The sequence below is a fragment of the Euprymna scolopes genome, chromosome 5, assembly GCF_053919585.1.
Source record: "Euprymna scolopes isolate OS-2025 chromosome 5, ASM5391958v1, whole genome shotgun sequence".
NCBI classification, from domain to species: Eukaryota; Metazoa; Mollusca; class Cephalopoda; order Sepiida; family Sepiolidae; genus Euprymna; species Euprymna scolopes.
In genome coordinates, this window is record NC_136486.1 from 140,694,896 (window position 1) to 140,710,572 (window position 15,677).

General features: G+C 33.2%; 1 protein-coding gene across 1 annotated transcript in view; it reads left to right on the top strand.

Moving 5' to 3' along the window:
* The first annotated feature begins 1,360 nt into the window (after positions 1-1,360).
* Positions 1,361-15,677, top strand: part of LOC145276640 (uncharacterized) — a 748,502-nt gene continuing 734,185 nt past the window's right edge. Inside the window, exons 1-2 of the mRNA XM_080127831.1 lie at positions 1,361-1,423; positions 6,524-6,838. Of these exons, the coding sequence (XP_079983957.1) occupies positions 1,361-1,423; positions 6,524-6,838 (378 nt within the window). The remainder of the gene's footprint in view (positions 1,424-6,523; positions 6,839-15,677) is intronic.

Sequence of the window (15,677 nt, forward strand, 5' to 3'; positions counted from 1 at the left end):
TTTCTTTACACAGAAAATAGTGGTTAGATCTAGTAATGATTAGAAGATAAAACTTCTATTAAATACCACGCCTATCACTTTTTCTGCTTGTGTGTAATTCAGTTTAAATGAACGGTGATTACTTCAAAGAACATTACGGCTGTGGAGCACAACAGTTCGGAGAAGCTTTTCTTCTGAGTAAAATATGGCTATTCATATTCCACAGTTTAATCATCTGGAAAGAGACTACTGAATAAAGAAAGGGTAAAGAATAGACAAAGCGATTAAAGTTGGAAATACAAATAGGGGAAGTGTATATTATTTATTATGGCGCGTTTAGGTTCGACAGAATTTAAATTAATAATTTACTTTTAATTGCAGGTTTTGTATCTATCTATCAGTTTACGTTTGGCATGAGTTAACAACTTATCATAAAGAAACCGACACTTACGCAAGGTTTTAAAACCACAAATAGTAAGACCAGTTTACTAACAGATGAATTTAAAAACTACATTTTCCATTGTTTTGTTTGTGAATACTGATAAATATATTTTTATACCGTTTCATATATTATATTAAGATATATAATAGACTCATGTATATTAATGTACATTTATGACTGCAACAAGTATATGAAAGGAAATTTAAAAACCGTAATGATGCGAAAATAGGATACTTTTCGTAGTCAATCTGTTAAAGCTTCGAGGATTAAACAGAAAATTCAGAATAGTTCTTTGTCTGACCTCATATTTTTCATATGAAGCAAGTTTTTCATTATATTAATATATATTGTCTTTTTTCTACTGTATTTTGTCGAACGGTGAACAAATATTGAAGTGTTTATTTGGTACCGGTTAATAGGCGTCTGTCGACTGTTCATGAGTCCTGGCTCGCTGACACGGTTGCTACCCTGTTGGTCTTTTAATGGCTGTCATCTCAAATATGACCGTCACGACTGAATGATCACAATATTTTTTGGTGCTTATAATGTTGCCGAGTTTTTCGTTCTCTTTTAGGATTTATATTAAGTGGTTTATTGTACGTTATTGATTGTAGTCTACGAATCGATAGTATGTGCAAGAAGATATTTGATAAGTATCATAAATACATATATAGATTAAAAGTGGAAAAACATTTAACAATGCGAATATTAAACACCCAGTTCCTAGCTCATATTTTGTTGCGGATGTAATATATATATATATATATATATATATATATATATATATATATGTGTGTGTGTGTGTGTGTGTGTGTGTGTGTGTGTGTGTGTGTGTGTAGTGTCGCTAAAAAGTACTTACTTTTGGATGACGATTAAACCTTTAATTATTAACATAGAGTGAAGTATAATGGCTTCGAATACAAAAGTAATTAAGTTGCAATGTTTGCACACTTTCAAATTGATGGGCATTATGCTCCGGACAACGCTGATAATGCGCACGAAGTAATTCGAAAATATAAGTCTACATGGCATTACAGCAAATGTTTGATACAGGAAATATATATATATATATATATATATGTGTGTGCGTGTGTGTGTGTGTGTGTGTGTGTGTGATCAACGGATATATTGTTTCGTTGTATCACCGCTTGTCGGTGCCGCTCGACTTAGACCTGTCTCTCACCCGTGATCGAATCATAAAACATCTTCTTTTTTTTTTTTTTTTTTTTTTGCAACATTAGTCCAAAGTAAAAAATCCTCGTAAATGATATCTACTAGTAATATTTTTATAAACAATTGATCGCCGCTCCACCTTGCTCATTTTTTATTTACTAAGGGTAATACGCTTAGATGCAGCAAGAGTTATACGACATCTGCGCTTTATTCTAAAAGGTTTGTTTAAATAGTGTATATATATATATATATATATATATATATATATATATATATATATAAGCAAGTTGACACACTGGTTTTCGTCAGATCACTGAAGTTAACGAACGTTGAGCCTGACTAGTACTAGATGGGTGACCATTTGAGAATTCTAGACACTATATTTGCTCTCAGCTTATCTCTGCATTGTTTCTAATCGTCCTGAATCTCCACTTGCCACTGGTATTCAACAATGTACACTCAGGAGAGGTGTGGCAGGAGATTGCGCAACTGTTGCCACACAAATTCCACGTGCAGGCACCCTTACAGTGGGTATCCATAGTCTGTCAAGAATGAAAGAAGGCTTTTATATATATGGACTGACTGTTTCGTTATATCACATATATAGTTATACATAACGATAAACAGACATACATAATAATTACTCCCGGAACAGTAACAGAAACTCGAATAAAGCAGGTGAACACCAGAAAATGTTGTTATTTGGAAGAAACAGCTTAACTTAATGTTTTTCAGGGGTTTTTCAGTTGTGAAGTAATCCAATTCGGTGTTTAGTTAATGCCAGTTATTAGGTGAGAAAGCGGGCCGTTTCAGGGACTTCCTCTTCTTACTATATTTTCTAGTAGACTTGTATATAATGGTGTCTATCGTTTTTTACTTGGGTATTTCATTTCACTTCCTAATTGTATGCATTGAATTTTAAAGTTTAATTGTATGTACTTTATTTACCCAACTAAGTATATGAATATATGTCACTTATATCTGTTCACATGTCATTTCTTACGAGTGTGCACCCATTCTTAATTCAGAATCGTTTAATTACAAAAGACGTCTTCAACTACCGATATCCATGACAAATAAGATTCTACCTGATAATTCATCCTTCAAACTCCTCGGTTTAACAATCACGGGAAATATGAATTGGAATATATATATATTGAAGACATTCCGAAGACTGCTGCAACGAAGCTGGGTTCTCTCTGTCGTGGCAGACAACTGCTCACACCTGAAAGAATCCTGTGTCTATATAAGGTCACCAGTCGCTCATGTATGGAGTATTGTTGCCACATCTAGGCTAGTGAATCTACCACTTGTTCTTCTCTCTTGAATAGGACAAAAAGAGGCTCAGAAATCTAATAGGTCCCATTTTGTCAACTAGACTCCAATCCCTGTCCCATCGTCGCAATGTTGCATCCCTTTACAAGTATTTTAAAGGAAGTTACTCTGATGAAATTATTGCACTTATGCTCTCCTCGCGTTCATATCCCCGAAAACCCGTTAACCAACAAAATATCACCCCTTCACTGTTGAGGTCCCTAAATGTCAGAAGGTTTTCTACTCAAATAGATTCTTACCTAAGCCAGCTAGACTTTGAAATTCTCTTTTTGCTGCCTACTTCCCAAATTGTTCGGATATGCTGAAGTTCAAAGTGTAAGTAAAACAGCATCTTGATCTTTTTTAAGCATGGCCCCTAATAGAAACCCCCTATGTCCAAGTGACAATATGCCTTGTTTGGGGTTGAACGTGAGTAAAAATAAGAAAAGCTTTCGGGCAGGCACCCTTTCTTCGATAGATTATAAGGCAAAGAGATTTCTTTTTATCTATAAACTAGGATTCATTGAAGGCTGCAATATAAAATAGAATGGTCTAATAGGACGAATCCAAATTTCGCTAAATAAATATTCATCAATAAAGGCAGAACCGAATTTCAGGTGGAAGTTTCATAATCATTCATCATGTTTCGGAGTAAGATGAAAATTCCTAATTTAAATTATTCAGATAATTTTATCTAATGTGATCAACTAAGATCTTATTCTCACAGCATTTCGGCCTTCAACTTCGACTCTTCAAGAGTTTAATTGTCATTGCGATTTAAACTATAAATTAAATTATCAATTAGATGGAACTTCCATTAGAGCATGAATGGAAAAATAAAAGGGAAGTATCTCTGTGGACAAATTAAGGATTGCTTACATAATTACGTCGAGAATAAAGAGTAAAAGGATAATCATTTGCAAAGAGTTGAACGAGATATCGGCCAAAACGGCAAGAAAAAAAAATCCAATATAAGAACAGTAGCCGAGAAAAATACAAAATACTGTAAATAATCAAGCAGTAAATACTTCCATTTTTAATCTAATACATGTTGTTATCAACTTAGCCGTACAAAGTTTATGTTTAAACTATACTGAATTACTGTTATTTGTACTAAAAGTAAGCGGCAGTTTTTGCGATATAGTTTCTTACTTTATTTTTTTAGTTCGATCAAAGTGATGTCGAACGCCCACTTTTTTATTAATATAGTTTAAGTCTTTAATAAAATTATTTGATTCATATGACTTTGAAATCTTTTAATATATTAATACATGTAGATTTGAGGAGATATAAAAAGTCGGCTATGGCGTGCAACTGATTGTGAAAATGATTAAAAATGTCGAATGTTTAGATATAAAACTCAATTTCTTAATAAGCATAAGAGAACTATTTATAATTTTACACAAATTAATTTCCCTGCATCGGATTTATTTAATTAACTTTACCCTTGTAATTACATTTTGAAAAGCTCTTTTTTATTTACTAAATGAAGATATGAATATATATTAAGTGTTCTTAGTCCTGAATAAAACGCATAGACTTGTATGATTTTGTTGATATCCGCATTAAGTAACAGGATATTTATAGCTGTGGTAAAATCCCGTAGAATCTAATGCCAGTGTATAAAGCAAATACGTTTCGGTATAAAAAATATTTCCGAGTATTCAGATAAGGATGACTATTCGTGCGATTTCGATTCTTCTTGATAACTTTTCATTTTTTCCGTATATTTTCAATGTTTTTGTTTGTGTAAACCCCGAGTTAATCCAGATGTATCTTTTAGAACCCGCGAATTTAAATAGAATTTTGAACGGGACACTTACGCAAAGACCCCTCCCCTAATAAGTAAACTACCTGCTAAAATTGAGTTTTAAGTGCTGTCTGTTGGAGTTTGAAGATCAAACTCTCAATGCTAGCGACACAGTTGGGAAGTACTTAGAACGCCTACTCTATCATATCTAGTTGAATTACAGTATTCTCTTCTGATAAGTGTAATAAAGGGCACCGTTAAAAATTCTTATGATAATACTGGATTTGACAGAAAATTCTCGAATTCGATAATATACACCTGAAGAATGTTGAAGGTTATATGGGCTAAATTGATGTGAAAATAACATTAAAGATAAGAACAATTGTAAAAAGAATCTAAATAAAATTAATAAGGTGTGTAAAAAAGAATCTAAATAAAATAAATAAGGGGTGTAAAAAGAATCTAAATAAAATGAATAAGGTGTGTAAAATTTATTTCACAAATCTCATAGCTATTATATAAGATACCTGCTCGAAGCGTGTAAAATAAATTCCTCGACGAGAAGAAAATGTGGTATATTTATGCTTATTTACAAAAAAAACAAAAAAAACCATCATGCAACTAAAAAATGATTCCCCAGTATCGTGGTTTTGATTTGTATATATTTTCTAAACTTATTGTTTATGTCCAAGAAATCTAAAGATTACATTTATATTGATGGCACCTCATTTACATGATGATTAATCTTCGTTAGTTTCATGCTATTCGAAAATGTTTTATTTTTCAAATAAGGGCTGTTTACATGAAATGTTATTTAATCACTTCTAAAGACCTCAATTAAAACCAATGTGAAGGGCATTTATAAACTTCTATATAAAATATGTTGTAAAAGTTTCAGTCATTCCGGGATCACGGAGTAATGAATGCGCTTTCATTGAAGATTTACATCTAGGTCTAATCTACGCTAGTCATTTCTTTGGCTTGCATATTTTCTTTACTTAAATATCGGATGATAATTTTAAGAGTTAATCCCATAGATACAAACATAGCATACACGCATACCTAAATGTACACACACAAATTATATTATATATCATAATTTAGTAATATAAAATTTATGATGTGAAATGGTTAAATTTCAAGTCTAGAAGTTTTATTATATGCAAGACAAAGAATATATTTAAATAAGTATATCTCCTTAACCTATAGGTTTTCGATGTTTACTCATCCCTTCAAAGGAGAACATATAAGCAAATATAATAATGGTTTATGCCTAATTTTGCTAAGTAAAATAAACATAGAAAATCATAATTAAAAGTGTTTAGTTTTTATATCATAGACTAAAGGAAATTATATATTGGCTCAAAATGAAAAGGATATTTAAATTCATATCCAAATGGTATGGTAAATTCCGAAGTGAAAGTCTTTCGTAGCAGTAAGGATCCAATGCGTATTTTGAATCTTCCACTGCACAAGTTAACAATCCGAAGTAGGCGTAATTCCTTGGTTTCTCCTTGGTTTGTTTAAATGATGAGACCTGTAGATATATTATTATACAAGTCCGGTGAACTATTTTTTTAATAAACATATAACTTTTAATATATTTATTTAATATTTTTTTAATTATAATATATGAGTTCTAATGTCCACTCCAATTTTTTATCGAATGGAAGTGATTTAGAGTTACATAATAAATAATAAACTAACACGATACTTTTTTTGCATTTTCTGATTATTATAGATAGCAAATTATGTATGTTTATATTTTACGTCTTCATTTCCATCAGAAGTTTGAAAAGGAAATAAAGTAAATCTTTTAAAACTCACGAATACATTAAACCATATATAACTTTACTTTTTCTCAGGTGCGCAAATCACGGTATGGTCGGACGTGCCCTATTCGATGGCATTACACTGGTCATTGTGTAAGATACGTACCGAATGGATATCCGAGAACAATCGAAAGTGTTCGACCAATTTGGTCTCAATCTCAACGTCGGATATCAGTGAATCAGGTTGTTGGTTGGGTTCGAATCAGAGCGAGAGTCGTACCGTCACGGTATGGCTGTTACTACTATCCGTTCAATCCGGTCGTCCTACGTGTATGTGTAGGACGTCCAATAGTGTCGCCTCCGGATTATGCCGGCACGACTAGGGTGGTATATTTATCCAGATTCAAGGTAAGGTTTCAATGTCATTTTAATTGCCTCCAACCAAAGCATACTTTCATTACCTTCCTGTTTGGTATTACCCTCTACTGACACCGATTCCGTTTTAAACAACCATTATTTCTCTTTCTAATTTGCTCTATTTCTCTATATACTTCTACTTTATTGTTAATTACCAACAACTTCCATTGACTCCTCATTCGTTTTAACTATTTTCTAAGTGTAAAATGGTCGACATTTTACAAAACTAGTATTAATAAAACTCCAGGTTTTAACGTAAAAAACAGAACTTCGCAATAAAACATTTTTAAGGCAAGAACTAATAAATCCACCCCTCTAACAAAAATTCTGATCTGTTTTCAAAGAAATTGTTTAGTGCCCAAGCAAACATATCTGATACAACATTGGCCTCTATAATTTCGAATAACGTTTTAGGATATTCTTAACTTTTATCTGTTCGTGGAGGCAATTAAGATGAAGCCTTACACAAACTAACAAATCGGTTACGATCTCTTTTGAAATATTATGACGTTTTATGATAATATGATATCAGATAAGGTGTCTTCAGAATATACATATATTGATAGCGACTTATGTTATTTGATTTTTTTATAAATAATAAATAAAAAATTGTTTCAGGTATAAGTGGAAGACACAAGTTACATTTATTTACTGATCAATGTTTAATAAATCTGCTCCTATTAAACACATGTAAAAAGACCCTGGCCAGGTCGTTTATTGTATAGCTTAAGATAATATTCAATACATATATATATAAACATCAGACAAAAATAATTACAAGAATCTAAACAATTATTTTCTATTCTATACATAAAGGAGTATAATTATTAGAGCACATTGCTCCTCAGGAGTTTCATACCGTTTTGCATATTCAGATTAAAATATAATGAACTACATAAAATTTGGCTTTAGACACATTATGCCTTGTATTTGTATGCTAAAACTCATATCGATCGTCTTAATAAGTAAAAAATGAATCCTGTCTATAAAAGCTTGCACACACACACAGACATATATATATATATATATATATATATATATATATATATATATATATATATATAATTTAAAGGAGATTAGAACAATAGTCTAAAGAGCTGAGTGTATTTCAATGTAACAGTGAAATTACTAGTTTAATTAAAATACAGGAAAGAGAAAGTGTTCGTTGTAATTTAGATATATAATAAGCTCGATAGGTAAATATCCTAGAGCTAATTCAATCACACTACTTAATATATATATATATATATATATATATATATATATATATATATATATATATACACTAGCTGCGAGACTCCAGGTTACTCTGGAATAAATGAGGCTGAACAAATATTTCACACACTAATACTTTTATTGCCATCAAAATCGGCGAAATCACCCATTTTTTTAAAAACTCAAACAATTTTAACTAGTTCAGGACACTCCACCGCAGTTTACCGGGAAGGAGCTTCATATGCGTCTCTGATAGACTTAATCAATGATACATTGTAGTCTATATTGCACTGTAAATAATCTACTATTGATTTAATAAAATTATCTGTAAACAATGGCTACATTTAAAGCTTTACATATAAAGGCCAAGTATCACGGTTAAATTGTGCTCTAGCAGAAACATTCATTTCAAACGCGCCCCTGTCTTATGAAAGAATATACTTGAATTCATAGGCTGGGCTTTGTGCTCGTGCGTTAATAAAACTGCTCAAATGCACGTGTTCTGTTAGATTGTATATAAATGTTGACAAATCAAAATGGGACTTCATTCTTTTATGAGATTTATTCGATAATAGAATTTCGATACTTATCAGATGCCTTCGGCACAAAGTCTATCTCCGATTACTTTTACAAAGATCAATGCGAAACTTAAAAAATCTCGGCATAATTGTTTCCGAGTCTATGGAGAACAAGTTCATAAACAAATTCCCTTTTATATAATTAGTATATTAGATAGATAGATATGAATACATAAAATATATGGTAAATCATAACTGACTGTACTACTGTTTAATCTCGAATTGAAATATTTTTGTTAACAAGTAAACAGACGTAAGTGAAACATTATATGCTGGTAAACCCTATATTTCAATGCCCCCCCCTGAAAGTTGAAAGTAGAAATGCTTTCTGGTAATATGTTGCATCATGGTTTTTTAAAATATGTACAATTCTGTTGGTGAATTTTGTACATAATTTATATCCCTCAAAATCGATTGATAATATGATCAAATATTATAATAACTTATACATTTATTAAATAGACATAACATAAAGTGGCACACAGAAAGTGTAATTGTAACAAGCGAGTCTTGTGCTGATATTATTTTAGATTTGTTTACTGAAATTCACTCCAAAAATATGGTAAATACTTAGCGTTTGCTTCGTGGTTGTGTTAAATGTCTTAACAAGACAAATACAAAATCGCCCAGCTTTTATAACATAATAAAGTTAAACAATAAAATTATTAAGGATTTATGTCCTATCCTCGACTGTAAAATTTTCAGTGTAACTAGTGTAGATTTTTGTCTAATCGATTTATACAAGCTTCGATGTCTGTGTGAGTGTTTTTTTTATCTGTTTCTATTTTTATACATACTGTATCCCATTCAAGACGTAAGGTCACAATGCAGTAGAAAAGCGGGGCAAAGGATTGCATTATTTGTGCACCAGGATTTTAATCGGTAAAAAATTACTGCGAAGGAATCGAAATAAGCTTGACAGGCATAGGTCGACTTAAAGTGTACTTGAACGCGTGTACATGTACATATTTGTATGTTATCGTCGGGTCATTTAAAGTGCATTTCTCATCAATGTAATGATAGTACAAACTATAACGACTAAGGCTGGAGCGCTATATGTTTTGGTCTTGATTTTAGCTGATGGCACCAAAGTGGTTTGTGTGTTTACTGTTGCAATAACTACTACATATTGGTACAATATAATGGGCAAGTTTTTTTAGAGAATTGACGCTATAATAATTCATACAAAATCTGCATGAAATAAATATAATATTAAAGCGTAGTTTGCTTCAGATAACACCGGGCGTACAGCAAGTCAAATAAATAAGTTGTTCAAATTCTACATGCTTGCATTACACATTAACTACGTATTATTCTTAATTGCTAAGTAAAAAATATCATTTACAATAAATACCAACTGCATCATTATTACATTTAAACAGTGGGGAGACAATGGAAAACTTTGTATATTTTCTTAAATTCTGACTTTATCCCTAGTTTTACAACGTTTCTTTCTTTGCGTGTCTGTAACTCCTCCTGTACTTATTTTATATAATTTACTTACTTTGGTTTTAAGCTAACTTTCTCGCTATTAAACTTTAGTTAAATTTTCCTGACCACTTAACATTAAACGCCCGAGCATTTGAATGCGTTTTCTTTCTTTTGGAAAAGCATATCATTCGTCAGAGAATTGTTAACATTTCTGTTTTTTTTCATATTTTTCTAAACTCAATTGAAATGCTATATATATATATATATATATATATATATATATATATATATATATATATATAGCGTGCCAATATTTATATATCGAAACTAAGATACTAAGATATATAACAAAAAATAAAACTAAAAAAGATGCTATTCCTGTGTTTTATTTATTATAATTTCCTTTGTGCCGTTTCAATTACTGATATTTAACTTTGATTTTTGTTTTGGAATTCCCTAATTTAACATCCTATTAATAAACCTAACTGCCATTCTTTTTTCTAACAGTGTGGTTTGTCATCGAACTAAATAATATTAAACTAAATTGTCTTCTATTGGAATAGAAAAACCATCGTTTTAACAGGAGTGTTTATGCATATCTTGCATTGAATAACATGGATAGGAATTAGAACAAAGCAATCAACAATGCTGAAGTATTAACATACATTTGATGACATACTTATATATTTCAAAGAAGTCTGTGTCCGCTCATCTTCAAAAACATCTATTGACAAAATATATTCTATATCTGTGAAAGAAAACTTTTTTATTTAGTTTATATATTTGAATAGTAACAGAATTCCGCATGTTGCCTGCATGCACATTTCTTTTGAGTAAGTAATGCATTCCGCGCGTATAATTTTCTGCAATTATTGTCAGACTTAGAACTGAATCTAAGGCATAACATTTATGAATTTGCAGTTAAATGGGCTGGTAAAAAGCAAAACAAAATAAAATGAATACAATAAGCAAAAGTTCAGCTAGAATTCGTCACTGTCAACTTTCTCTCTCAACTTCCAGCACGTGTTCTCCCAACCACCTCTGCCCACAGCCATTTTATTAGAAAACTGACCACATTCCATTTGCATACGTGTGCAGTGGAAGATGAGATCTCCTGCGATTCCACGAGACTACACCTTAAAAATACATGGCTGTCATCTTTAATTTCTCTCTCTCTCTCTCTCTCTCTCTCTCTCTCTCTCTCAGATCCAATCCGAAGGTAAGTTGTATAACCGCAAAATACGCACATACGCGGGCGCATTCGTCTTTGATTATTACATTCAACTCTACAGAATTGTGTGAGAGTTTGAGGCAGAATAAATAGATAGAAATATCGAAATCGTATTTGTACTTTGATCACAACATTGTGATTTATATCTTACTCGTAGAGTTTGATCTGAAAATTGCATATTTCACCGAATGATAAAAATTGATTTTTCTTTAGATTTAAAAGCAATGTGATAATTGGTAATATTTAAATCAAACAAATAATTTTAGAATTTTATTATGAATCCCATAATCGTGTGTATAAATTATATTATTTAAATGAAACTAGAAAATAGCTTGATAAATACTATGATAAAAATGTATAAGTTGTTTTATAATTAGTGTTATTTTTTGTAAATCATATTTCTCCTTTATTTTCTCATCAAATAAAATTCTTATCAAATGTGACATTGTATGTCAGATAAATATACAAACTCAGTTATAAAACTAGGAAGAATTAATAGTCGACGTTTCCCGTTGATAAATGATGAAAACTAATATTTTTCGGTGTTATCTCTAAAAGGATATCAACATTCGGGCTAGATAATTACTATGTAAATTCTTCAATACAGAAGGCTGTAATTCTCGGCTTTTTAGGCTGTATCGAACATACCACCATGTTTTGGAACCGAATAAGAACGACTAAAAATAGTAAAGCTGCCGAACTTCATGTCATTTAGCTTGATTTCGTAAATGCGTGTGGGATTTATTTAGATTCCGGGAGATATTAGAAATCGCATGTTAGCATATTTCAAATGTTTCAAATGTACTCATATGAGATTTTCTAATAGTAAATATACAACTAACTAGTAAAAGTTGAATATTGGTATTATGATCGGATAAGCTATATTTCCTTTACGGTTTGCGTTTGTAATAGAGATGATATTGCGTAGTTCCGAAAATTACACCAATAAGAAAAGAATTCCCTTTTATGAAAACGTTCATGGAAGACGTGACCTTAGTCACAGAATCCAAATCACACAGTAAACAAATGATTTCAGTAGCTGTTTAAACGGGATGCGATGAAAATGAAGCCATAAAAATGTCGCAGTTTATCTATCATTAAAGGAACCTGCAGAGAAACGGTGTTATTTATCGAGGAAAACAAAATCCCCACAATCCGCGAAAAAAGGCGTCAAAAGCCTTGGGCAATGCTATTTTCTACCGCTGACTGATCGGCACTGTTAGCAAGACATACACAAAATGCTAAAAGATGGATTACGCTCAACTGATAAGTGTTACCTCCTAAACAAAGAGAGGACATAGTGCATTTACTTTGAGTTCATTCCCAAGTTATCAGGGGCAATGCAGCTCAAAGTTGGTACAATGGAACGACTGGTCAGCAAATGTATGAAAAAATTGTTAGGGGTGCCTAATTCCCTTACAAACGTGGTATTATACAGTTCCTCAACGAAGTTAAAACTTTCAACGTCCTCATTTATTGAGGAATATAAATTGAGTAAAACGCGACTTTTCCAGGTGCTGTGTGACTTATGACCCAGTAGTGAAAACGCCCAACCAACAGTAATATCTTGTTGAAAATGGACACAAAACAAGCTGTAGAATATGCACAATCGGCTCTTGAGATGCAGGAAATAATCGGTGTTGTTGCATGTGAGAAAGAACGTCTAGGGCTATACACAAAACAATGGTGGTCCAAAGAATCCTCTGTAAAGCAGAGGAAAATAGTTTCGAAATAAACCATACTCTTGGAGAAGCCGAGCGCATTGTAACAGCTGTAGGTCAAAGTACACAAGGCGTCTGGACGAAGTGGGGTAGTGTAAAAAGCAGGGAAATAACATACCGCCATCTCAAATATATTGAGCCGAAAAAATTAAGCTTTCTTATAAAATCACCCCTGCTCAGGTACATGCTATCATAAAAAACCTTGACACTTCAAAAGCATATGGACCTGATCTCATCCCAGCTGTGCTATTAAAAAAGTGCTCAGCCGAAGTAGTTCCAGTTCTCTCCAAACTCTACAACAAATGCCTTAATGAATTATGCTTTCCGGGCTGTTGGAAACCTGCTTCAAGAATTCTGGCGAAAGAACTGAGCAAATTATCGCCCAATTAGCCTCCTCCCACTTTTCGCCCAAATATTTGAGACCATAATTAACCATGCTCTAGTCCGTCGCCTTACAGATGCTAAACTTCTGACTAACAGACAATATGTATTTAGACAATCCCGATCCACAGCAGCCATCATCACTGTAATCTCTGAACGTATATACCATTCACCGGATAAAGCGGGGGAGGGCAGAGCGGTAGCTCTAGATATATCTAAGGCTTGTGACAGGGTATAGCATGAGGTCTTCTCAGGAAAATTAAATCATACGGTATCACTGGTAGAATATTTAACATAATTAAATCCTTCTTAGATAAGAGAAAAATCCAGGTTGCCCTCGACGAGCGTACATCTAAACAGTGTAATATAAATGCGGGAGTGCCTCAGGGGTCTATCATTGGGCCTCTATTATTCCTAATATTTAATGACCTCCCTGACAAAACTGCCTCTGAGATGGGTATATATGCTGATGACACCACACTCTATAACTGACATGACAGGAAAACAAATGAACATATAACTAAAGAAATGGCAAAAACACTAGAGGGTTACTTCCAATCTGTAGTGGAATGGGAGCAAAAATGGATGGTCACATTCAATGCTATCAAGACAAAACTGGTTTCTTTCAATACTTACAAGAAACATTCTCTGTCACCAATAGCAATGGCCAGTGACTCCCTGTCTGAGAGTACATCTTTCAAACTGCTTGGCTTAACGTTAACAGGAAACATGAGTTGGAACAATTATATTGAAAACACTGCCAGGGCCGCTGCGGAGAAGGTAGGCTCTCTCTACCGTGCCAGAAAACTACTGACACCTGAAAGTATCATGTACCTCTATAAGGCCACCATTCGCCCATGTATGGAGTATTGCTGTCACATTTGGGTTAGTGTAACTGCTGCTAGTCTCTCGCTCCTAGACAAGGTTCAGAAAAGAGTGTTACCAATCTGATAGGCCCTGAACTGGCATCTAAGCTTCAGCCTCTGTCCTATCGACGACACGTTGCATCCCTCTGCCTGTTCTACAAGTATTTTAATGGTGGATGCTCTGATGAACTGCAGACACTTGTGCCCCCACGACGTAGACACCCTCGACAAACGCGACAGGTAGCTAAATCCCACCACTACACAGTAGAGATCCCTAGATGTAAAGTATCTTTCTACTCCAGTAGTTTGTTCCCCACAACCGCTAGACTCTGAAATTCCATTCCAAGTTACTTGTTCCCCAACTGTACTGACATGCAGAAGTTCAAGTGTAACGTGAACCGACATCTTGCTGCCCAAATCCCAATATAGTGCGCCAGTAGTTGATGCGCCTGATAGTAACTCCCTACTTTTTGGGGTGAAAAGGTGAAAATAAATAAATAAATAGAACAGCTTAGGATATCTTACCAACCCCAGTAAACTTTCATGCCTGGGGTTTAACTACATCCGCTCGATGGCAAGCATGTGGAAAAAATGCCAATCGTAAACATATTCTCACTAGAGCTACACCTGTATACACAAGGAAATAATAGAGATTGTTACTAAAGCTACGATATGTTGTGTGACTCCCAATAAAGCTCAAAATATCACCATTTCGTTAAAGAAGGTAATAATTCTAAATCTTTTTATACAAAATGGTAGAGATCGTCAATATTTGATGTTGCACGAACTGCCGCGTTGCATTCGACTTAGACTTTCAGCTCGTATTTCCAACCTAAGAAATAACGTTAACGGGTCGGTGTCCGAATATTGTCATGTTGTCCATTAATTTAAAATAAGATTTTTTTTTTTGAAGTTGAATTCACGGTTCTATGTAAGGAAAATGTGGACTGGGCACATCAGCGTAAGATGGGAAGATGAAAATCTCTGAGAAGAATGTATCAGAAATGACTGAAAAACAGAAAGTATTCCCTATCAAAGTCGGATGCTGAAGTTTTTTGCGGTATCAACTTCCAGGTCCTTTATTTATCTTGGTCAGTATTCGTCAGACAGGGAAAATACAGAAAGAAAATACAAAGCAAGCTCTATCTGCATCATCGTGGATATGGCAATACTACACATTTAACACAATCTAACAAAGTCTGGTAGTATCGTGAGATACTACTAAGGTGTTCTGGGCTATTGGCAATGATGCTTCGGCCGCAAAACCATGACTGAATCCAGAGTCATCATCTGATGAAAAGTTGTTTGAAGCAATGCTACTATAAAAGCAACCGTTATTGTATGAAAAGTTATATTTTAATTTTTATTTTGGGCTGGATTTGTGACACATATTTTCTGATATTAAAA